The 26,912-nt window shown below is 40.1% G+C and overlaps 1 protein-coding gene and 1 long non-coding RNA gene across 3 annotated transcripts; one reads left to right on the forward strand and one right to left on the reverse strand.

Moving 5' to 3' along the window:
* Positions 1–1,761: 1,761 nt before the first annotated feature.
* LOC308300493 lies at positions 1,762–4,301 on the reverse strand. 2 transcript variants are annotated; one of them, XR_013962828.1, is made up of 4 exons: positions 4,170–4,301; positions 3,780–3,838; positions 2,741–2,896; positions 1,762–2,298 (listed from the first exon to the last, which is right to left on the reverse strand). It is a non-coding gene; the product is annotated as an uncharacterized lncRNA (long non-coding RNA). The 2 variants fall into 2 exon arrangements; XR_013962829.1 differs by having other exon boundaries at positions 4,179–4,292.
* Positions 4,302–17,736: 13,435 nt separating this feature from the next.
* Positions 17,737–26,277, forward strand: blk (BLK proto-oncogene, Src family tyrosine kinase; the record flags this gene model as incomplete). Its single annotated transcript, XM_080745022.1, has 11 exons — positions 17,737–17,758; positions 18,519–18,612; positions 18,746–18,844; positions 19,017–19,120; positions 19,348–19,497; positions 20,327–20,479; positions 21,126–21,305; positions 21,653–21,729; positions 23,229–23,379; positions 25,516–25,647; positions 26,078–26,277. The coding sequence occupies 11 exons, from the start codon at positions 17,737–17,739 to the stop codon at positions 26,275–26,277; spliced, it is 1,362 nt and encodes a 453-aa protein (XP_080601148.1).
* Between the last annotated feature and the right edge of the window lie 635 nt (positions 26,278–26,912).

Here is a 26,912-nt window from a genome sequence, read left to right on the forward strand (position 1 = left end):
GCGAGTTCGAGCACACTGCTATATATATGACCTGTCCTTTAGAAGCTGGCCTCTTTGATTTAGGACCAGAGACGAGGATACGGCTACACAACGTTGATTGAGACATCGATACACACAAAAACGTACAACAAACTTCAAGCACTTTGTTTGTGCAAAGACCAGATGAATGCGAAGCATGGCCAATGTGACCCTGGGTGCACAACAAACTTTGAACAAATGGACAAAGCCAGATGTTGGAGCTTAGCTCCTTCCAGGAGCACCACTCAAGAAGAAGGAGCTTTCAAAAACATAAGCACTTTATTACAATATTGGTGTGATTTTACACATGCACAGAGACTGTTGAAAGGAAATCTTAACACTTGAAATATAATAAACATACATACAAATATTTAAACTTGGAGATTTTATCTCTGGTGAAAAACATTTTGTATTATTTCTATTAAAGTTGAGGCATATAGATGTTAAAACTAACTTTAAAGCACTGCAGATCATGTGTTGCAACAGTTATTGGGGGGGGGGGGGGTTATTACATAACTCAGGTGTCTGGAATGTTACATACAGCATACAGTTATAAACTTTTGAATGTAGGACAATTTTGTCTAAAATGGTAAATATCCTCTGAATAAGACTGTGAATGTGTTACACTATTAAGAAAATACATATATATTTTATTATATTACATGATATATATTTTTTTGTTCATATTGCACTTTTGAATTGATATTGAATGTTGAATTGACGCTGAATGTTGAATAACGCACATACAATGGTTCAAATATAAAATCCAGGGATAGTATTATGTTATTTGTTTCAGTGCTAGTTCATAGTAGAACACTAAACTGTTTTAGAGTCAGTCCATTTAACAATGAAAAAAAAAAATGCCTTAGGAACTTGACGATTAACAGCAGTGAATTATTTACATAGCATTCCAATCCATCTACCTATTACTACAAGGATTTTGTTATCTGTGTTATTCTTAGTATTCTAAGCAATCTTATTTTAATTAAAACTGAAATATAGAATAGAACTGAAACAAATTATGCATTGAATGAAAAAAAATCACGTAACCTTGCCGAGCATCAAATCAAGGATGCTTCAGTGTCCTGCTAGAAGGGACATCTCTTTACGTATTATATTATCATTGAAAGCTCCCATATTCCATTCAATTATGTGATCATTGTGAACAGCCAGACAATGACAAAGACATTATTGTGTGTGGTCGAAAGGTTTCTAATGACCGTATATTGCTGAATGTACTGTACACACAGAAAAAAAAAGGTTCCAACTGGAACCAAAAATGGTTCTTCAGAGTGATTCCATAGAAGAACCATTTTTGGTTCCACAAAGAACCTTTTTCGCCATGGTTCTTTAAAGAACCATTTATTCGAATGGTTCGATAAAGAACCATTAAAGGTGCTTCAAAGAACCATCAAAAAATGGTTCTTTGAGGAACCGTTTCTGGTTCCTCAAAGAACCATGTAAAAAAAGGTTCTCTGAAGAACCTTTTGGAAAAGGAAAATTTATAATGGTTCTTCAGCTAAAAAATGGTTCTTCAGCTAAAAAATATTCTTTCAGCTAAAAAAGTGTTTCTTAGGGTAATAAATGTTTCATTACACTTTAAAATATATCAGATTTGTTGGAAAAGATGAACACAATTAGTTATAACTCATTGAATTTAATCAAATCATCATTTAATCAAAATTCAACATCAGTACAACAGTTTCAAAACATTTAAATATATTTAAAACTCTTAAGTGCCGTGCAAGTAAAAAAGAAGAATCCAAAGCAAGTCCACCTCATACAGGCTCCAGCCGCATATTTGACAGAGTTCAAAAGAATGCGTTTACTCTTCCAGAGCTTCTCATCAACAGCAAGTTCTTAAAATGAGCCTGCAAGTTCAGTGGAAGTTCTTGAAGGGACAAGTCACTGACTGTTGGTTGTGTATCATCTTTGATGAGACTTCCAATCCCAACACTGCTGAAGCAGTGCGCGCCACGTAGCTCTTGAAGTCGACGTGGGACTGCCGTCCTGCCTGGGCGACATCCGCGTAGCCGGCGTCGTTCACGTCCCCGCTCGTGCCGTGGCCGGTTCCGTTGGCGCCGTAAGCAGCGTCACTACTAGTGCAGCTGCTGTTTGCCGTGTGGTGATGGTGGTGGGGAATGAGGTACGGGGCGCCCGAGCTGCTGCAGGAGAAGCCAGCCGGGTGCACATCCTCCTAGGAGCCATTGGAGGACTTGAGTGGACGATTGGGACAGGCTGGAGCACAGGGGACGCTTCTGCTCTGATGTCGTACGCGTTCTGAAGAAGGGGGAGGTTCAGTTAGTCACATTTAAGATAGTTAATTCTATCCTTTTCATACAAAATGGAAAATGGTTAGCAGTAAGTTTGTGTGGAGACGCTAGGAATAACAGCACCTCCTAGTCTTACTGTTCTAAATGTTCACTTTCTCTTTCTGGGGCCACAAAGCGGTCTTTCTAAGCTTGAGTTAACATTTCTGAGTTGACATCAATACTAAAATGAACCTTGTATGTGATTCATGTGTGCATGCATGCACAATTAGTGCATCTATTATCCTGTTTACATTTAGAATTACAATTGAGGAAACAGATTGCTCCAATCTGATTTCAATGCATCTAGTGCATTTCTCAGCCCTTTTTGGGTCTGTGTCCTTTATCCAACATCCAATGCCATGATACAAATACTTTATATGATTCTGAAAATGGTACTTTTATGCCAATACCTTTTGTATGCAGAACGTTGTAGTCGAGGATGTTTTCTCTGAAATCCTTCCAGCTCTCGTGCTCAGCAGGGACGACTGCCTTTCTGGTTCCACACGGTCACTGCTACCCAGCTTACAGTGCTGACCTCTGAACCCTTCCTGGCAGCGGAAGCTACTCTTGAAATGATAATAAAAAAGAAATGCTGTGTTCATTTCAGTATTCTTTTAAAAAGTAAATTAAATTGACTTTGGAATTGCATATACTGCAAACCTTTGAAGTCATCTTATACTGCATAAACCTTACGACTTTTGATGATGATGACCACTTTTCAACCCATCGTCATTAATGTTCACAATTTTGTTTCTACTCTGTGTCTCATAGGAGGGCTGTGGGCAGTTCAGAAATCCATCTACCAATGACATCATTGTTTGGAAGATTCTTTTTTAAAATATTTAGATTTTGGAAGATTCTTTTTTTAAATATTTAGATTTTTATTATAGTGAGAACAATGCCTTCCATTATAACATTGCAACTTTTCAAGAATAGAAATTCAAGAATAGAAAGCCTAGTTTCTATTTGTTTTGATTCCCTATCGAGGATGTCACTGGTAGACGGACGGAGTTCTATGATTTTTGTTATTTTATCATGAACATTAGTGAGGACCAATTAAATGAAGTTAGGTTGAAAAGTGGTGAAGTTCTCCTTTAATGTACAGTAGGGTCAGCAAAATGTTTATATTTAACATTAGTCCAATACTTGTCAAACATCGATTTCACCATTGACATATAATCTAAAAACAGAATTTTACATGATAGGCCTACTGACATTTAATTATTTTGTGCCATTATCTTGTGTTGTGGATGTTTAACATTAGTCCAATACTTGTCAAACATCGATTTCACCATTGACATATAATCTAAAAACAGAATTTTACATGATAGGCCTACTGACATTTAATTATTTTGTGCCATTATCTTGTGTTGTGGATGTGACACACACACACACACACACACACACACACACACACACACACACACACACACACACAGGATAACTTACTTTGCTTTCTCACAGCCCATCTCGTCTTCATTCGCTGCCAGCAAATCCCTTTACACGTTCTGTAAGGAAATACAGAGTCAATTTCCCCCTCTTTTTAAACACATTGACCTGTCATTTAAATAACACAGGACACACACCACTAAAAATGCCTTCAACAACTAAACTTGACTTTTATGCTAGTTTACATCAAAAGTTCAACTACATACCTTCTTAGCTTTCAGCTAACAGTCAATTGAATTAGCAGCTGCAGCTAACAGCTAATCAACAGTAATGTTGTCTCTTCCCTCTGCCCTGGCTGTCACAACAAACAAATGTAACCACTGCTCGTTATGATGGCAGTGGAACATTCTAACGTCAACTAAAACATGTTGAAAGTCGAAAAAAACTTACTTTACTTACAGAATGAAGGTAAAACTGAAGAGCTGTTAGATTAATCTGGAGTTGAAACCGAAAATTGTTAGTTAAATTTGTCCACAGATGAGGAGGTGAGTTTAGATGACGCAGCAGTAAATCACTTCAGAGTGGAGAACAGAAGGAGGAAGTGGGCGGGGCCAACAATCAGCGCGAGCTTGTTGTTGTGTGTGTGTGTGTGTGTGTGTGTGTGTGTGTGTGTGTGTGTGTGTGTGTGTGTGTGTGTGTGTGTGAGAGAGAGGGGGGGGGGGGCAACCTTCTTATTATAACTCTATGGGGACAACAGGTTTAAAACAGTAAGCAGTAGGTTTGGTCATGGTGAATCATGATGACCATGATAAAACATTAGATTCTTGACACCTGTCAAGGACAGGCCTATTTAAAAATATATATTATATAAAATGATATTATCCTATATATTTAATAAATAAATGTTTCAGTTTTTCAAATATGTTTTGACAGAATCAGATGTTTTATAATTATAATCATGATTAGGGACTGGATGTCTCCAGGTTTATAATAATGTATATGCATATTTTCTGAAATCTATATGACAGCAAAATGGCCGCTCACACCTATGTTGCACCACCAAGCCAACTGATATGCCCATATAAGGAGATCTCCCTGATGCCATCAGTATATCTCCATATAAAGGCATGCTACCTTTTGTACCCATATATGGAGCAGACTGATTTATTTGCACCTGATCCCATGACAACATATTTAGGTTAGACATGCAACACTTCATATTTGGGTGTAGCTGCATGGTTATGGCTGAGTCGTGACATCAGAGGTAAGCCTGCCTGCTGGCCAAACATTCCTCCTTTAAGACAATTTTATAGGATATTGTTTTTTTTATAAATCTTTCCATCTCCGTATCTGCTGAATGCCTACATTGAAAATTGTAATTGTTTTATGTAGATTATAATTTACAGTTGCAAAATACATACTGTAACCCCCATATAGGCCTAAGAACCTTTTAAATCCCAAAGAACCATCCTCTCATAGGCCTAAGAACCTTTTAAATCCCAAAGAACCATATGAGGATCCTGAAGAACCATTTGCTAAATAAAATGGTTCTTTAGTAGGTGATGGTTCTTCAAAGAACCATATAGCCTTTTAAAGAACCATTTAAGAACCATTATTTTTCTGTGTGTACTGATATTGAAAAATTAAATGTATCAAAGAAAACCTGCTCTGTTGTTATTTCATAACATGTATGCAAATACTTAGTGGTACTGATTTGAAACGCTTCAATATTGACACCAGCTGTCAACTTTGAAGCAGGCCAAATTCAAATGAGCACAACAATGTGTTAACATAAAAAAAAAACTTGAAGTGGAAACAAATATAACTTTCACAGATATTTAAGATATACTGTAAGATATTATTCGATATTAAGAATACAATATGAATGCTACAGAAGTGGCTTGAGAATATACAGGTTGTACAGTATTGTATTACTGCATCATATTATAATGTACACAGTAAGTAATATAAATTGAAGACGGATAATTCCTGTTTAGCATTGCAATGATAAACACTAAGTCCAATTTTAATATAAAATGCAGACAAATACATCTTCCCAAATATTTATCGAGAATGACATGCACATTTTGGTTTGGTGGGGATTTCCCCTTTCATTAGTGATGAATGATTTCACACCTAACATATTCTGTACTCCTCTCCTCAACTTCTTACACAGTGAATGGGAGTGTCTACTGAGAGTTCATTCATTCTCCTCCTATAGTAAGCCACAGGCAAAGTGCCCCATTGGACGAGGCTGATGGATGTTCCTCTCTCAGAGAGAGTTCCCATTCGCTACCTCCTGTGGGGATGTGACATAATTGGTGTCACTCTGATCGACCGCAGAAACCGGGCAAGACTCCGTACTCAGTGGTGAAAGAAGTACTCTGATTTTCTTTTACTTTAAAGTAGCAATACCACACATGTGCAAATACTTGGTTACAAGCAAAAGTCTTTCACTTGAGTAAAAGTACAAAAGTATTGGTGTCATAATATACTTGAAGTACCAAAAGTAAGAGTACTCGTCATAGTACTGTATCAAAAGAAATGTAACTACTCAATACTTGAGTAGTATTTAAGGACAGTACTGTACTTGAGTAAATGTACTTTGATACATTCCACCACTGCCACCACTGAGACAGTAGGAGTCGTGAGAGAAGGTCCATCATGAATTCCTGCAAGTTGAGAATATAATAAATGGATAAAGCTTAAAGAGCACCTTTTAAGAGATCAGAGTAACAGACAAGCAATCTAATTATCTTTAGTCATTAATCTAATGATTTCTATTTTTTTACACTGCGTCCAAAATTGTATAAATGGGATTTAAAAAAAACCATTTTATACACGCACGCACGCACGCACGCACACCTAAACCCTGAGTTATTCTTAGTTGCATGCCGGTGTCGCACACTGAAGATAGCAGAGCGACAAGCTCACAAGGCGTGGCAGTGTGATGAGCCTTGGCCCTCACAGAGCAGCAGTAAAGGGGCGAGAGGATAGGTGTACTTCGAATGAACAAGTGAGTTGGGGTGAGGTTGCTATCTCTTGGGGGTTACCATCACAATGGCCAATCAATTCAAATCAACTGCAGTTTTTATTCACTAACAAAACATCCATCCTTTTTATAATACCAGACTGCACTATGTCCAGGTGCCAACATGCGCCTTGTACACTCGTGGTCATTTATTCCCATACAGAGCATGCCTTGTTATTTATATTTACGAGGCCTAAGGGTTTCCAACTTATTTTTGTTTTTATTTGTCCGTTTCTGTGGCTGGTTCTCCTAACATGATATTATGTTTGATGTGTCTTAATGTGTATTTTAGATGTGCTTGTTGTATTGTGGGTGTTCCTGCTTTGCTTTATTATCAATTACAAGGCTTCAAACAGCCCAAAACAAACTAATTGGGGTCCTGCTTAACCTTCCTTTTCGGACTCACCTCACCGCTAGTCACCAATCAAGCGTGGGGTGGACAAAGGGGTTCTACAGCACGCCTCAGCCTATACGGCTAGTCTGGTGCATCACAGGAGCAGGGACAGCTGTATGCAGATGAGAGAGACACTGGAGCAGCTCAGACAGTTTTGACCTTTTATTCAGGTGCCAGCAAGAGAAAAGACTAACGTTTCGATGCTAGAGCATCTTCATCAGAGTCATGAGTGGCGGCAAACACAGGTGTGCATTTAAGCAGAGACAGGAGAGGGCGGGGCTCTCAATAAACCAATGTCTGTTGGCTCTCTGGTTCCAGGTGCTGCACGTCAGTCTCAGGCATTGTGATTAAATAAACAAATACATACAATAGAATAGCAATACTAAAACACAGTGCATGTACGTACATAAGGGCCAACAATGTCAAGCCAATAAAACTTTACAAATAATGTCTACAGAACACATACAGAGAACACAGTACAGGGAAGCGTGGGGTGGCTCAGAGTAGATGACAGAGTACAGGTTTGCGCCCGCTTTGCCCGCTCTTCCCGTTTTATAGCAAGATATAATTATGTCACATGAAACTTGACCAGTCATGGAGATTGGCCCATTTATAATCTGGTTGGCCGAAATGTCATGTGATTTTTTTCTGTTAAGCACTTGCATTTTCTGCTCTGTAAAGCGCTTTGAGCTGCATTTCATGTCACAAAGGTGCTATACAAATAAAGTTGTATTGTTATGATTTAGTAGCCTACAAGTAGCTCCTTATTATATCAGAGATTCTACTCTTCCATAAAAATGGACAACCAATGTGTGATTTGGTGAAAGTCCACAGTATATTTCTCCAAAATCTCCTGGAAAAGCAAAGAGATTTGGAGGAAGCACCTGCTTGCTGGCATGGAGCTATTTCCATGGTAAACACTGCAAGAGTGAGGAACGTTATCCGGAGGACAATAGTAAGGGGCTTTCCCCTCGCTCATGTTTATCTCAGAGAGACTTGCCATTGGGGCAGCTGCGGACTAGCTTGTATCTACACTACAAAATATTAAGCCCAGCTCCAGATGTTTCTTCTTTCTAAACAAAAGAGTGTGCCAGGCAGCCTTTCACTAGGGAAACAAGTATTGTGGCAGCATAGGATAACACCTCAGCACAAATTAATGGTGCAAGGTTTTGTCACACGAAGGTCTGACAGCCACATTAATTTAGCAAACAAGTGTGACAGGGTAGATGTGTTGAAATGGTGTTGCAGTTGCATGAAACCTGAGCTGAAATGGTGCAGTTTGAGATTGTGATACATTGAAGCTGGGTCTGTATGCTACATTTATATACTGAATTTATTGCACAAATTGGTTGAACGCTCATTACTGATTGGTCAATCAAGGCATTCAGCAGCACTTTGTTGCTATGGACATTGACTGAGCGCCAGGATCATATCAATCCCTGACAAATAAACAAACAAACAATGTATTTTACAACATCATCATTATCTAAACTAGTGGTTCTCAACCTTTTCAGGCCGCGACCCCATAAATAATGATATTTTAACTGGGGACCCCCCCCCCCCACCCTGACTACGGTAAGTTGAGGCATTAACACGGTTCTATTGTGAAAATAGCAGATCTACATGCTCACGGCTATTTTCACAATTTCTGCCTCTAATATTTGACAATTTGGCCAACGTTTAATTCATCATTTTAGAAGCATTAAAAAGTCCTTAAATTGTCACTTTAGAAATGTGCAGACACCCTCTATACACTTAAACTTTGTTGGTTTGTTTACTGTTGAGAGAGAAAACAGTGTTGCACATTAAGTTAATCATCTGGGGACCCCCCAAAATAATTTGGGTACCCCCCTGGGGGGTCCGACCCACAGGTTGAGAACCACTGATCTAAACAACATAGGCCTATTGTGGAAATTCACAGGCTCGAATCCATGCTAAAATTGTGACGTGCCAGAACATTGTTGCAGTACAGTCATGTGCCACCTCTGCCACCGTGTTACATAAAGGGTACGGCACTGAACTTCCTGATGGAAGAAGAGCAACGTGTGAAGCTCCGCGACAACCCGTGGAAGTCCCAGCGGGGCTGCAGAGCTCTCCGCGAAGCTCGATTGTTCCTTGTTTATTGACAATCACCTTGTCTTTTTTGAAGGCGAATGCATGAGAGAGACCATCTCTCACCCCACGTGTGAGAGAGGACAGAAGTGGTTCCCACACAGAGAGGAAGTGGAATAGGGGCCTCCAGTGATGGAGAGGGGGAAATCAAAGTGGAGCGAGACGCGTGTGTATGTGTGTGTGCGAGCGTGTGTGCGTGTGTGTGTGTGTGTGTGTGTGTGTGTGTGTGTGTGTTTGTGTGTGTCTCATTCTTTGATTGATTCAGCTTTTATTCTAAAAATCCATTCCACAGTCATGGCGTCAACGCACTGATAGATCAAAGCCTTAATGACCTTTGATCAAAGCCGTGTTGACGTGGGTTCGCAACAAGTCTTTCAATGCCCTAACACAAACCACAATCACATACATACACACACACACACACACACAAAATCCAGAGTGTTCATTTAACTCTCAGTGAACAAAAATATGTAACCAAAAGCAAGTCAATTTGGTATTATTCTACACACAAGTTAAATAGACACTCTGGGTTTTACATTGTACTTATCTTAGTGGATCAGAATGCAGCTCATATAGTTACTATTCCAGTAATGCAAACATAATATAATCACTGGCCACAAGCACACACGGACACATAAACCAGTAACCACACAGTTAAGCACATCCATGCAAATGCAGGGCGCGCGCACACACACACACACACACACACACACACACACACACACACACACACACACACACACACACACACACACACACACACACACACACACACACACACACACACACACACACACACACACACACACACACACACACACACACACACACACACACACACTAATAATGGGAGCTGGAAGTGGCCGTTGGCAGCGCCTGGGCTTTTGGCACACAGGTGACCGTGGCCGGCGTTACTAAAGGAGGCCCACGCTCCCTTTCTTTCCCACCGTTGTTCAGGTTATCCTGTGGGGCCACTTATGACCCTTCTGCAGGCAGGATGCAATGTCTGGGGACCCCAACAGAGCTGTACACAAGCTTCCGCCAAGCCCTGGGAAGAAAACAAGGGCTGATGGAAAACCAGAAGACGGGATTATAAAGAGAAACAGCAGTTAGTAACCAGGACACACTCAATAACACTTACCATGCACCTGCAGCCGCTCTGTGTGCGCGCGTGCCTGCGTGCGTGTGTACAGTATGTGTGTGTGCGTGTGCGCCTGTGTGTGCGTGCAGGCGTGTGTACGTGCATGAGAAGGAGAGAGTCAGGGAGTGAACTGGGGTTTTTCCTTCAGAGAGCAACAGCGCAGCACACAGCCTCCACACAGCACAGGTGGTCCCAAACAAGAACCTGTGAAGTGTTGCCCGGACAGTAATATCCCCACGCTGCGCCTTGTATAAAGCTCTCCCATAGGAAACAAACACTTCCGGTGCAATAAGATTTATTGTTCCCAGTGCTTATAGCTTTTCAACCGCAAACTCTGAATCATATCTTCCTTACGGTTCTTCTTTAGTACATTTTGATGGTGAAAACAAGGCTAAAAAAGTGATTTTAAAACTGACTAAAGCCGATTTATATACTTCGCTGTGCACCAGTGTTGCGTGCCATTGCAGCGTTTTATGAGCTTGTAGATCTGATATTTTTGGTGCGTGACACTGTCATCCTTAAACCATAGGTACTTTGCTGACCAGGGTCCCCCAGGAGTCTACTATAGCTATAATATCTTCTTTTTTTCTCTCTCTCTCTCCACACTGAAATCTCTTCACCGAAAAAAGCAGATCTACAAGCCTACAACACGTCGCAACGCTGTGCTTTGTGTAGCTTGTAGCTCTGCTATTTTTTTGTCAATTGTTTGCCCCGGAATAAGGACGCTAGGGTTCAAGTGGTTAAACATAATTTGGTCCAAGGTCATATTGTTCAGTGTTTATTGTTTCCACTCCGGTGGATCTGGTGAATTCCCTGGTCAGTGCAACATGCAGTGAGAATGGGAAACACTTCTTACTATTAGAGGATACGGTGTGAAAACGTAGAACATTGTTTCACCTTGATGGATTGACTGAATATTATCTACCCTCTTTTTGTTTTTCCCCCCCCAATGAGACAGAGCCAGCATCCGCATTCACATCATAATAGTGGGCTCCCTCAAACAGTATTGCACAATGCAAGTCATCAAAGGTTAACAACACCCCAGTTATTCATCTCTCTGAAAGTGGTCAACAAAAGGGACACATACTGGATCACTGGTAAAAGCAAAAGTGCAGGGGAAAAGGTGATGCTGTGGATTGTACCAAGACTTCATGATGTATGCCCTCTAGTGCGCTGTTTCCCAAACACTGGGTTGGGACCCATTTGTGGGTCGCAAACTGATTTCTATGGGTCCCTTTGTTTTTTGTTTCCTATTTTGTTTTGAATTATTATTATTTCAAAATATTTTCACAAAATATGACCAAAAAAAGCAAACTTTTTCATGATAAAGATTATGGTTTATAAAAAAAGTAATGCAATGAATAAAATAAAATAAAATGAAAATCTAAGAAATTCCATTAATTAGAAAACAAGTGTTTAAGGAGTAGTGGACTAGTGGAAAGCGTTGCGTTGTGAGCTTGTAGATCTGCTATTTTCAATAGTTTGAGTCCCGGGCAAACGCAACTAATTTCTCTTTTGGGTCACTGGCTCTAGTGTATAGATTGGTGAACTAGAGTTATGGCCGTTATTGGCTCAACTGTTGCCCTGTGTAAATTACTGTAATTTACAACTGAATAACAATCACCAAGTGTAAGTGCAAAATGTTCTATTACATGGAGTGGGTAGGTCACCATAATATGAAATAATAGCATTACTAGTTTTACACAAATACAGATTATCTGTCCAGCTGTTCCATCTAGTGGTCAGAATATGTAATGCTGCTTTCAGCTGAAAGCAGGTGAATGTCATAGCCCAGTGCACCATGTTACTGCATGGAGAAACACAACATTATTTTGTTTCTAAATAAACATTATGTTTGTTAAATCTTAATCTTAATATATGGTACAATTTTTATAGAAATTTTGGAAACATTGGAAAAGAGAAAAAAGTTGCACTGTTCTACCCATCATAGAAGCTCAATTTGGAAATTCATATTTCTTGTATTAGAAACATTGTAAACATGTTAAGAAATAACAGATCTTTCAAAGAGTAAACACTCATAACCAAGAGAGGCCCATCGGTAGGGTATGTACTTCACCTTCAAAGCTGATGACAGCAATAGGCCTATAGTCTTGTCCCCCTTGATCAAATAAACATCCAAGCAAGCTTGGATGCTAAATAGCTAACATGCTAGTAACGGATTAAACTTGGACCCAAGCTTCCTAAGAACTAAGAAAATGTACCCTGTGTTCATACACATCCAAAAAGCATTAGTCATATACACAATTAATACAAGTAGGAATATAGGCCTACACATAAGCCTATGAATTCCCAAGACCGCTTTAGTGTAGGCTATGTGTCATTCCAGGACAATTGAGTAACTTGTACTACAGTAACGAGGCATGTTGCATGCTGTTCACTCTATTATCTTACAGTAAAATTAAATATTAATTTAGCATAATCTACATATTTAAAATGTCCCAGAATATAAATTGCATTTGTGTTACTTACGGGTTAGGCTTGGGCATAATATGTTGTTTTTTTGTTTTGTTTTTTTACCATCACACAGTCCCCGCAAATGACTGCATTGAATTTTATTTGGTGGCATTGAGTGCTAAATAAGTAATGAATATCTGTGCCACTGCGTGTGTCATCCACAGAGAGGAAAGGGCGGGAACAGCCAGACTAAATACACAGACAAACAACTGTTTATATTATTTATCTGCTTGAACTTTATACAGTGGAGTCCCTATGGGCAGCTACTGGGCGTGTGTGTGTGTGTGTGTGTGTGTGTGTGTGTGTGTGTGTGCGTGCGTGCGTGCGTGCGTGCGTGCGTGCGTGCGTGCTTGTGAATGCGCGCGCGTGTGTGTTCTTGTATTACTACTGTATACCTGTGAGGACAATTTTCTTGAAATGGTTGTTAAATGGTTTAAAAATATACAGTAGCTTATACACTGTATTTGAGGAGTTAGGCTTACAATTAGGAAATGATTCAAACTGGGTGGTTTAGGGATAGGACTTAGTTACACGGTTTTATCACACACCAAAAGTAGCATATCTTTAAGCTCACCACATGCCACACTGCGAAGTGTTGTGAGCTTGTAGATCGCCTGTTTGTGGCTTTGGAGTTTGGGTTAAAAAAATGGCACACCCAAAAATGTCATTCATCATAAAATCTGCATCTTAAAATGTTGATGTCCTCACAAGAGTAGAAATGTGTGTTGTGTGTGCGCGCGCGTGCGTGCGCGCGTGTGTGTGTGTATCAGACCACAAGTGAGAGCAAGAAAGGGCAGAGACAGTGCTGATATGGTAATGTCAACGAGAACACAAGCATAAGCAGAAATTGAGAGACTGACAGGAATTCTGTTTTCAAAAAGGACATTTACCTCTGGATTACTTTTGATGTAACAAGTCCTGGCCAAGTTCAAGGTATTTATGGAGTGATCATTGTCCATTATTTCAAAACTGATGTTGAAAAACTGTGGTGTAAAAGTCCTATAAGAAGGAATTTGCGTTTGCGGGTTGGTAATGCTGTACAATCATAGATATTATAAATGTGGTGCAAACTTATATCGTACATAACTATATTACAATATACTAATATTAAGCCTTTGTAGCATTTAAGTAGTTAATATAGGCCTACATCATAACAGCCTAAATTAGACTTCTATTACAGACACATTGACATTATACTTTGACAGTTCAAGGCTGAAGCTGTGCATAAAGATACTAGTTTAAACATAATTAGAATGACACATCAGAACATCCAAATAATTAACAGGAGATTAATACAAAAACAACTATGCTGTCAGAGACATGGGCCTACATAGAGTAATAGGTGAGAAATAAAGAGCAGATGCACAATATTGGAAGAACAAAATAATTGTTCTGTTATTATCTCCAGCAGGCCGGATCATTATGATTTCGCCCCTGTCCGTCTGTGTGATTGTTTGTTTGTCTGTGTACAGCTAATCTCAGACTCCGCTGGACCAATTGGTGTGGACATTTTCTCACACACTACCAGTTTTTCTTTTCATTTGAGATCAGCCTCATGGTGGCGCTATAACAGGCCGCTTCAGGTTTTATCTCTTGAACCATAGGTTGTACAACAAAAAAGAAAAGCTATCTCTGGAATCCTTGCATCATGGTAAACCTCTCCATATAGACCACAGCCATTACCGCCTGATAAGATTTTTCAAAACCCACTTTTTGCTACTCAAACATCTCTACACATTCTCTCTGGAGTCGTGTGATCAAGATGTATCAATCATACATTTTTCATTCTGATTGCCTTCCAAAGTTTGTAGAAAATTTGTATATATTGAGGGGCCTCTATACAAGGCTAAATTCATAAGGTAATTGCATTCACAAATGTGTGACTGGGGTCTATTTCTTACAAACCACACAATACATCATGCATGGAACATCCAATCACAACCAAATTGGAATAGGATGTTGAGGGGCTTTTGTGTGCGCTCTATAAATGTCAGTTCCACAAGCTCACAAATCGCAATGCGTCACACTGGAACAGTTGTGAGCTTGTAGACCGTCTTTTTTAATATAAAAAATATATATAACTCAAGCTTAATTGTCGTCATTGTGATATCCATAAAAATACATATACAGGATAGGGGTGGAAAACACACCAGTGATGGAGAGGTGCTGACCACGATGAGACATTATAAAGTGTGAGGGAAGGCACTCATAGCCACAATGCAAGAATCATTTATTGGACGTGCCTACGTACCTTTGCATGACAAGACTCTTCCTAATTGTAATGGGGGACATCATATCTCATGTGCTAGTGTATGGCTCTCAGATTCTGACAGTCAAGTTCTTCTTCCTCAAATCAGATCTGAAATTAGATAAGGGATTCACATTGAACCACAGTGAAACTGTGCGTTTTAGAAATGCCTCAACTGCCATGTAACATAATCCTCATGTGGGGAAGAAGAAGACAATTGCTGGACAGCTAAGCTTGCCTTTATGACATCCAGTTACATGACATTGCTATAAAAGTCTGTCATTGTGTTCCTGAGGCTATTTCACTCATGTTTCATCATGCACATTCAGACAGTCGCTTCCAGAAATGTTGTGACCATGTTCATGAAGTCATGTTCACCTCCTACTCTCACCTGTTTTTCACCATGATGATTTGGATGGCTGCATGTAACCCAGATACTTCCTCTGAGAACACAATATAAAACAAAATGTTATTCCTTATATTTACTCTATGTTGTTGTCTAAAGGTAATAGTCTCTTCATTTAGAATAAAACATCCTTACAAGACAATGCTTTCAAAGGATTAAATCTTCTGGGCATAGTTTTTCTTTTATTAAGAATGTCTTCTAACAAAGATAAGATGTAGTCTACTGTATTGTATGTCTTTGGCATATAATGTAATAATTGTAAAATTCAAAGATTGTTATATTAATAAGAGTACATTGTTCAGAATACCTCACCCATTCAAAAGTTAGGTCTAGCTAATAACTAATTCACAAGTAGTTTGACACTTGTTCTAAAGTTGCGTCCCCTTCACACTTAATAAATGGATTATAGCGCACAACTTCCAAAATGTATAGAGCGTATTCTTAAGCGATGGTATCTTGAAATACAATTGGTGGTCTATGAGTTGCACAGGTTGTAGTCCCATTCAGTTGCAGAAGAACAAAGTCAGCACAAGTAGGAATATGCTTTATTAATGGACCACTTCAGAGATGGTCAAACGCATCTATTAAAAGCTGTTCTCAAGTTTCTTTAAGGCCAAGTACAAATGTACTGCCTAAACATGCTGCATAATTTTCAGCTGACAGAGCTTTCCGGGTGTGTAAAGGATCACACAGATTTTCAGCAATATCTACAGAATGTATTTGTTATCAAACTGCATGACAAGCTTACATAAACTTGAGCGGTGCCTTAGCACCAGCCTACTTGGGTACCACAAGACACAAGTCGGAACGATATAAGACACGAACATGAGTACATACGGTAGGCCTACATGAGCATACGTGAATGGAGTTCCATTCTACATGATGGGTACCACTTATGTTGGTGGCACAGATGCAACGCTCAGCTGATCTGTGAAGCCGATAGGCTTGGTTGGCCAATCAGGGAAGGCTGGAGAGCCGATGGCCCCCGAAGATACAGAGATTTGGTGCATCCTCCGCAGACAGACGGATACATTCATGGTTTTTCCACAAATGTATCTGCACTGTACACCCCTGGGTCATTGGCATATAATCATGCCATACAATACAATTGAAATCAAACCTAAAGTACAACACTTCGCAAAATATAACTGGACATTATATAAACTCAATAGAACTAATTATTTTGTTTAATCTAACTATTAATTTACAGAATGTCTCTCTGTCAGCTCCGTCTGACCAGCTGCAGTACTCTGATGTCATACTCTGACGTCATAGTACTGACATCACAGACTGGCCTGGACACGGAACACCATGTATGGGCATAAAGATCTGCCCAACGGGCACTCCAACATGGAACACCATATATGGGCATATAGATCTGCCCAACAGGCACTCCAATATTACTTCTGAGACTCCTACATTCAATCCCTCAGATACTGTTCACATCCCTGTGTTTAAATCATTTTTAAAATGATAAATTCAAAACGAACGGTTTTGGACATACAAGATTTTCACCCGACAACGACGAAAACTGTCGCTGGAGTAGTGGGAACGCCACCGTCGCCCCCTGCAATGTTATGGCCCTCGGCTTGGTACCCTAGACATAATTCGGCCCTTGGGGAAAACTAATTGGGGAACCCTGGCCTAGTAGTTGTAGAATATACCGAAATCATAGAACATTTTAATAAGAACATTTTTATAATGACGAATAAAGAGCCAAAATGCTACTACTAATATATGGTAGATGTTAGTAAACAACTTGTCAATGATGAATATGTGTACGTTAATACAAAGTGTGACCAAAATGTTATTCAGATGTTTACACAAAGCCCTCTCAAACCTCGATTTCCCGGTATGATCGGATCAGAATCTTGAAATGCAAATCTTACACACGAAAACTGAACTCACTAAATATATGTATCACTTCCTCTTTACAGTCAGTTTGGGGATCCGACTTGTTATTGACTCTTCTAAATGCCAGTAGGTAGCCTTGCAATACAATACATTTTAATAACTATTTTAAAACATTTATTCAATTTTCAGCATCAGGGATGAACTCACAGACCTCTGTGTGGCACAGGCAAGGTCCCCATTGTGGCTGTAGTGGAGATTGATGCTTCTGCTTCATCAGGTAAGCCAAAAGCTGTTAAACTGTTGTAAAACATCAGGTAAGACTTAGACAAGATGTATAACCTCTGGCAAGACTGTCTATGCCTCTGGCAATAAAGGAACGTGAGATTTATTTCAAGCAAACACAATACATTTTTCAGTATTCCGATGTGTGCATGTATGACATTTTGACCAACTGGCCGATGTGGAAAAATACAGCAAGTCAAGAGGAGAGTATAACTTAATTGTGTTCACCTTCAGGATGGGTTGTACATGCAGTGGTCCTAAACAACTTGGAATTGTGAAATGGGGCTCTCAGACTAACTCTAACCATACAGTAAGTTGACAATTTTAAGCTAAACAGAAGTAAAAGCTCAGAGAAAATAAAAATCATTATTATATACTGTACACATTTGAAATCTTTTCTTTTAAACTATTTGTTGAACACATTTTTTGATACAAAAACAAATATTTTTTTCCCCTGTCCTATACATAGATGAGAAGTGGGCAGATTGATTCAGAAAATGGTAATGTAAAACATCTCTCATATAATATAGTGATGCTGTGTAGAGTGGAATGGCTAGCAATAAAGCCTAATTTATACTTTGTGGTGTGAATCGTGTGATCGCTTGTCAAAAAGCACATATTTTCAAGATAACAACACAGCTTGAAAATCAGTTATTTACGGCAAGCAGCGCTGTTGTGCCATGATGTATACATTAAAGAGCTTACTGATAGGAATCTTTCAGAGTTCCTGTCTTCTCTTCTGGGGCAAAAATGAAAGATAAGAAAGAGGTCTTAGATATAGACACAGATTCAATTGCAGGACCAGTGAATGAATACCAGTTATTCTGATATATGTTCATTTTAAATGTACTTTCAGGAGATGATATTGTTGTTGCACAGTACGACTTCAAACCAAGTGCTGAGACTGATCTACCATTCAAGAAGGGGGAAAAACTCAAGGTTTTGAATGCGTAAGTTTATTGCATTTCACCATTTCAGTATTGAATGCAAAAATACTGAGTTTGAATACCACAGTACAAGAATAAGTGCTTTTACACCACATCCAAAATGACCCTAATGTACATGTAGCATCATTATTTGTAGAGAAGGGGACTGGTGGCTGGCTAGATCCCTTGTGACCGGTGAGGAAGGGTACATACCACGAACCTATGTAGCCAAACCAGATACGCTAGAGGTTGAAAAGTAAGTAATAAATAATAATAATGATAATAATATCCAGCAATATACGGTACAAAGCCGTTCCAGAGATAGTGAATTACTATGACACGCAATAATGGAGTTTTAAAGTAAACTGGAAATGATGAAGAATCATTTTTCCAACTGTAAAATAATAATACTGAATTCTCTAATATAGATGGTTCTTCAAAAATGTGAGTAGGAGAGAGACTGAACGACTGCTCTTGGCACCAGGAAATAAACCAGGTTGTTTCTTGGTACGAGAGAGTGAGACAAGTAAAGGTGACTATTGGCAACCTTCGTTTCTTATCATCCTCAATACAAGAATATATGAAATGTTCAACATCATTATCGGTCTCATGCGCATTGTGGTCACTCGTGTTCTAAAGTCTTAATGAAAAGCATACTCCTTAAAATGATGTGTTTATTTACACCCACACAGTAAAATATATAAAAAATATGTTTCTTAAATGAATCAAAGTTAAAACAACTCTACCTTAACTGTGCAGGGTCCTGCTCAATGTCAGTCAGAGACTACGTACCTGGACTAGGAGATGTGGTCAAACACTATAAGATCCGCACTCTGGACAATGGTGGCTTCTACATCTCCCCCTCCAACACGTTCCCTTCCCTGCAGCAGATGATTAAATACTACAGCCGTGAGTATTAACAATTATCACACAATGAATGTTTAACCACTTAAATCCTATGTACCTGTAGTTATCAGGGTCCCCCAGGGGTCTAACACTTGGCCCCTGGTTTTTGCCTATACACCAGCTCTCTTCTTTGAAAACAACTGATTTACTTTTATGCAAGCTCACAACATGGTGCCTTTTACGACACATTGTGAGCTTGTACTGTAGATTGGCTATTTTCACCAAATGTTCGGGGTTATGTTAAAGGTTAGGGTTAGGTTTAGGTTAAGGCATAGTTTTACTGAGGTTAGGGTTAAGGTTAGGTTTAGGCATAGTTTTACTGAGGTTAGGGTTAGGTATCGTCTGACTAATGGGACAACAACGCTAGGCACCCCAAATGTTTGCCTATAATGACTTTCCCAGAAAAGGGACGCCAGGGTTCATAATGGTTAGCTAGAAGACTAGGCAGGCAGGCAGGCAGGCAGGCAGGCAGGCAGGCACACACACACACACACACACACACACACACACACACACACGCGCGCGCACACACACACACACAGGTTGACATTGTTTGTTGAAATAATGCTTTCAATGTTTGTCTCACCACACCAGAGATGAGGCATTGTTACATTATTGGCCAATATGAAACTTAGCAGTAGTAATAGACTAGTACAGTAGTAGTACAGTAGTAGTAGGCCTTAATTTAACTCGTAACCAAGGTTGTCCACTTTCACAGTTACAAATGGAAAATGAACACTGAGAATTGTACTACTTATTTTGTACTATAGTGGCTCTTTGAGAGATCAGTTCCATTAATTGTCTTGTTGGGTATTGTTTGGGTATACTCTAGGTTCAGCAGATGGACTGTGCCAAAAGTTAAATGTCCCTCCTAAGGCAAAGATGCCACAGCGGCCTTGGGCACAAGATGAATGGGAGATACCGCGTGAGACCCTGAAGTTGGTGAAGAAACTTGGGGCTGGACAGTTTGGAGAAGTGTGGATGGGTGAGAGACAAAGTCAATGATCAAGCTGGTTTACAAATGGAAGCATTTGGTGCAGTCGCCTGTAATGTTCCCAAGCCAAAAATGCAACATGTAGCACCTTGTTTATCAGCTTGCCTGGTGTTGCCGGAGTTATTGCGCTGACAATACCATAACACATCTATCAACATGTTCAGGATTCGGTATACCTATGCATTAGCAGAGTTATCCTGTGGGTGAAATACAAGTGAGTACCTCACTTGTACCTCACTTGTACCTGTTGTCAGAGTACTTAGAGCAGTACCAATTATCATAGTATACTTGGAGGCCAGCCTAACATCAGTACTATGACGACACGCAGCAAAGGTCGTCAGGACCGAGACTCAAACCCACAACAAGCTGTCAGGCATCAGAGCCTGTGTGGTATGCGCCTGGACCGGTAGGCCAGTGGGTGCCCCCGATGCCAAAACTGCTGTGATGATTAATGATTACAGTTAAACTGTTTTGGCAGGGAGCTTCCTCTTTTGTTTACACAATGTGAGGCAATAGTGACTCACTGTGTGACCTCATGAATTACAGAATGTGACATCATAAACTACACTCGAAGACCATAGATGTTACCTAAAGTAATAACAGAAGGATGTATTAAATGCATTCTTTATTTTACTAGGTTACTACAAGCACAATCAGAAGGTGGCTGTTAAGACCATGAAGGAAGGTACCATGGAGGTGGAAGCCTTCCTTCAGGAGGCCAACCTGATGAAGCAGCTACAGCATGAAAGACTGGTGCGTCTCCACGCCGTGGTCACCGAGGAACCCATCCTCATCGTCACCGAGTACATGATCAATGGTGAGACCACGAGAGAGGGAGAGAGACGTTATATTACTTAATACAGTGGTTCTCAACCAATTATTTTGGGGGGTCCCCAGATGAGTAATGTGCAACATTGTTTTCTCACTCAACAGTAAACACACAACATAAAGTTAAGTGACTATAGAGGATATCTGCACATTTCTGAAGTGACTATTAAGGACATTTTAATAGCTCTAAAAAGACTAAATAAACATAAACACACCACTGACTTAATATACTGTCCAACGCCCCTGCATCTGAGCTAAGTGGATGTCTGAATATTTTATTTGCAAAGACAATCATGAAAGCCTAAAGTAACGTATCAACCCTTTTCTTATTTTCAGGAAGTCTTCTGGACTTTCTTCAGACAGATGAGGGGAAAAAGCTGAGGTTAACCAAACTGATAGACATGTCAGCACAGGTGGGTTAACACTCCCGGTAGAAACAGAGCTTATAGCTTCTTTCAGAACCACTCGCTCTTGGTAAATATTCCCCAGCTGCATTCATTATACTGTATAGGCCAGTGGTTCTCAAAGTAGATTCCAGGGACTCTGTGGGTTTAGGGGGGTCTAATTTGACCCTTACAAGTCTGTAACTCTGACAGTATACAAATGGAACCAAATGGACCCGTAAGGGTCCATTTGGTTCCATTTATATGCTGTTAGAGTTATGTGGCGACCTTGACATTTAAAAGTTTTAGAAACACTGCTATAGACTATACAGTATAATGAATGCAGTGGGGCCACACACTATTATAGTGTGTGGCCCTACTGTTTTGTTTTGATGCAAGTTGAATTATATTAGTCGACAGTTATCTGTGTATTTACTGTACCCCATTAACACCCGACTGTACCACAGCTGTCTCAAACTTCTCCGCACCCAGCTCCATACTGAGGATCATCTCCTGAAATATTGTCTATTTATATCTGGGTGTAGTACTGTACCACACTTAACGTCGACATAAACCGTGAGGTTTCTGTGGCCAGGCTCTTCCTCCTCTGGCTTCAAAACCTCATCTCTGCATAAATTATTAACATCCGGACAGGAAATTGTTATGTTTCCACCCCAGTGTGCCCCCCCCCCCTCCCCAGGCAACATGCTTTAGCTTCCTGTGAGGTACAGTGTATCCTGTTAGTTGATGAACACATTATAGATGTACACACACACACACACACACACACACACACACAAACACAGACACACACGCACGCATGCACACAAACACGCGTGTGCGCCAATGCTATTTTGACCACTTTTTGCAATATTAAACTGTAACCCCTAAGTCTGAGTTTAATATACACTCCGGTTTCACACATCCAAAATAGCTATTTTAGATGCGCGACAGCAGCATGCTAATTAGTATAAATCAAGCCTAAACTCTAACTTGTGGCCCTTACAAATATAGTAATACAAGTGTGCATGTGCGCACACACACACACACACACACACACACACACACACACACACACACACACACACACACACACACACACACACACACACACACACACACACACACACACACACACACACACACACACACACACACACACACACACACACACACACTCACTCACTCTAGTCTACAGTATAATTTCGTCACTGTCTGGCCAAAACCTCCTAACTCCATTTTTGAGGTTTGCATAAATCAGGGCTACTGAACACCTTTTACGTCTGTGTTAGTTAAAATAATATTGAACCAATGAAAAGCAGTAAAAAGTGCTTCGGTCAAAACCTCTTAACTCCACTTGAGCTCATTTTCTCGAAAATGAACATGTTGGAGATATTCAGAGCGAAGGCTCTGGATCTGCAGAATGAATTCACACGGCTGCAACAACTAACAGTTGTGATGTTTCAGTGGATGCTAGGTTTCCTTGAAATGCCTTATTACCATTGCTCCCTGACCTCTCTTGTTTACAGATAGCTGAAGGCATGGCTTACATTGAGAGGAAGAACTACATCCACAGAGACCTGCGTGCAGCCAACATACTGGTTAATGAGACCCTGCACTGCAAGATAGCAGACTTTGGCCTGGCCAGGGTCATAGAGACTGAATACACAGCACAGGAAGGTACAGTACAGAACAAAAGGATCGACCAAGACTGATCAAATACACTGGTGTTAATTAAGTGAGTGTACGAATGGACCCGTAAGGCAGTGGTTCTCAACTTCTCTAGATCATGGCCCACTTGAAAACCTTGCAGCCGTTCACGGCCCACCTATCTGACCATTCAACATGGCAGCCAAATGGCTACCATCATCATTAAAGTCTTAGTGTTTTGCCAGCTATTTGGGGACCACTTGAAATAATCCTCACCCCCACAGGTTGGGAATCGCTGCCGTAATGGTCCATTCGGTCCCATAATATGGAACGGAATGGACTCAGAAGGTTAGATATTATCTACTCTCTGAGTTACATTTCCCTAAGGTTCCATTTGGTTTCATTTGTACACTCATAGTTAAAAATTCACACGTGTAAATGTAACTGTTTCAGCTGCATTGCACAAGTCAATTACTGTATTTAACTCCTATAGGCCAGACTTGCGTTCATCAAAGTGTAATTTGCGCTGGTAAAGTGCATGGGAATATAATGATTTGCTAAGGCAGCAGATACTGTAATTATGCAGTCGTCTAACGGCATTGTGCGTTTGAAGCAGAGCTTAAAAGCTGCATGTGCACAGGTGGAATTTGGACGCTTGAAACAAGCTGAGAGAAAAAACAAATTCAGTAATGCTGACATTGATTAACACATTAAGAAACACAACACCATAACATTTTGGAGGGCCACAATGCAACTCAGACAGTGAGGAATTGACTTGGGGCCACTTTTGAATAAAAAAATAACTACGATCAGGAGTCACAACCAACTCCTTGATGGCAGCACAAGACGTATTCTTTAATCTGGGACAGGTACGACTGCAAGCTGGGATATGGTGCAGTGCTATTGTAGATTATTATATTATTATTATTATATCCAGATGGCAGATAGTGTAGGCTAAAGCAAGCGGCATGACTATTGCTGAATTGGAGTGTTGACATTGCCTACAAATTTGGCTTTGATTTGTTAAGAGTATACTAATTATTGCGTGAATGATGAAAGATTTTTCTTGATTCTCACAGCCTGTTTTCAAGACTTATCTGTGGCCTAATCTGTCTTCTTGCAGCATTTGCTGTCATTTCCACCACAAGAAGCTTCCTTTAATATAGCCTGCCTGCACTAAAATATGCACCTGCTTTTTAGGGGTGAAGAAATGTCTATGTAAAACCGCATTATCAACCACACTTAATAGCAGCTGTCAGTGTTGTATAAAGTACACACATTTTACTTAAATGTAGAATGCAATTTACGATGACACACAAGGTCCGCTTTAAGATGACAAGCAAACTCCATGTGCTTGTCATCTAATCTCAACGCAAGTTTCGAGATTAGATGAAGAATTTGAAAGGCGCAAAAGGAAAATGAAATGAAATATAAATGAATGGAAATACTGAGGCAAAGTTGTCAGGAAAACACACCAGTTAGTCTGACAAGGTCAATAAAGTTATTTAAAGCAGACAGCACACTGGGTTGAACACTAGATCACCACCATCATGTACAAGTGACCTAAAGTAGTTCAGACATCGTTGCAATTACCCCTCTCCATCAGGAGAGGGTGACAATATACAAATCTATCTTACATTATTGTAGCTATATTAACGTGTTTTCATATCCTGAGAATTTTCTGTTCAACCCATTGCTGCCCAACCCCTCATGAGCAATATTCATATCCTGAGCTGAACTATATTATACACAGTATCAGAGACTGAATAAGCTGCTCTAAATTACTGAACAAGATAGAGATACAACATTGCATTGCATATTACAAAATATTCACATTTAAACATTTGACGTCGCCTTCCCTACTGTATGTTGCAAATGTTCCAAGTCAGAGATGTGACGTCAGTTACAGGAAACCGCTGCCTAGGTTACAGAGAAAACATAACAAAACAACACTGATGAAAATAACCAACTAACATGCTCTTGAGAAGTCCCTCCCTTTACTAAAATCCATCCGACTGTGAAGCCTATAGGTACCTGATAACTTTTGAATGAGGTTAAAAACATACCATGACAACTACATAATTTGTAGTTTGTACTACTTTTGTCAACCACACACTGTCACCCCATAATGCTTTCCTCTACCCTATCTGTCTCTCTCTGGACTAGGAGCCAAGTTTCCCATCAAATGGACCGCCCCAGAGGCCATCAATTATGGCACATTCAGCATCAAGTCAGACGTGTGGTCCTTTGGAATCCTCCTGACAGAAATAGTCACCTATGGCAGAATACCATACCCAGGTAAATGAAAACAACTACAACTTAGACACGTTCTTTTGTATTTGTAGTACAATATACTGCAGGCTACTGCAATCATTTTATTGCACATACACTGACTACACTGTACTGCAGTGGTTTTCAAACATTTACATTTCAAAGAACGCCATAACTCTAAGACTGCACATATATGGATATACATTTGTACACTCTCAGAGTTACATACCTGTAAAGGTCCATTTGGACCCCTCCAAGGAACCCCAAGGGTCCCTGGACCCCACTTTGAGAACCACTGCTGTATTGTGTATTTTCTCAGAAGAATGGCTAGAATGTCAGCACCCCTATGTATTATCATCAATAACCAATCCTCAATAGACCCAGCTGAAACGAAATTTACACTCACAATTTTTCTGTGTAGAAGTAACAGGCTTTCTTTCTTTTCCCACCTCACCAGGGATGACCAACCCAGAGGTAATTAGAAACCTGGACAATTCATACAGGATGCCTTGCCCCGAAGGCTGTAATGAGGATCTCTATGCCCTTATGATGCACTGCTGGAGGGAGAGGCCAGAAGAAAGGCCTACCTTTGAATATCTGCAGGGCACCCTTAATGATTTCTTCGTCGCCACAGAGGGACAGTATGAGATGACCTGATGAGCAAAAACTATACTTTCAAAGCACGCCACACACACACACACACACACACACACACACACACACACACACACACACACACACACACACACACACACACACACACACACACACACACACACACACACACACACACACACACACACACACACACACACACACACACACACACACACACACACACGCCTTCCTTCTGCATGGATATCGTCACTGTCGTTTTTCCGCAAAGTAAATCACTGCTTCATCATACAAGGCTGTCGCACAAAGGTAGTGAAAACAGCAGATCTACAAGCACACAACGCCTCGCAGTGCGAGGCGTTGTGCTCTTGTAGATCGGCTGTTTTCACTCGTTTAAATCATTTTTAAAATGATCAATACAAAACGAACGGTTTTGGACATACAAGGTTACCACCCGACAACGACAATATAAAGGCTATTTGTGGTTTCACGGCCCCCTGGAGGCAGGGTACAGCATGTCATAACAAACTGGCAGCTTCAAACCTTCTACAGGAAAACCTTGACTTTAGTGACCTAGTTTCAGCTTCTGACATTGTTGTTGCAATAGACTGCTTTGGATTAGGAAGGGTCCTGGACATGATGAAGAATGTGTGATACAAATGTACACATGGACAGCA

This window comes from Nannobrachium achirus, assembly GCF_963921795.1.
Source record: "Nannobrachium achirus genome assembly, chromosome: 16".
Lineage (NCBI taxonomy): Eukaryota > Metazoa > Chordata > Actinopteri > Myctophiformes > Myctophidae > Nannobrachium > Nannobrachium achirus.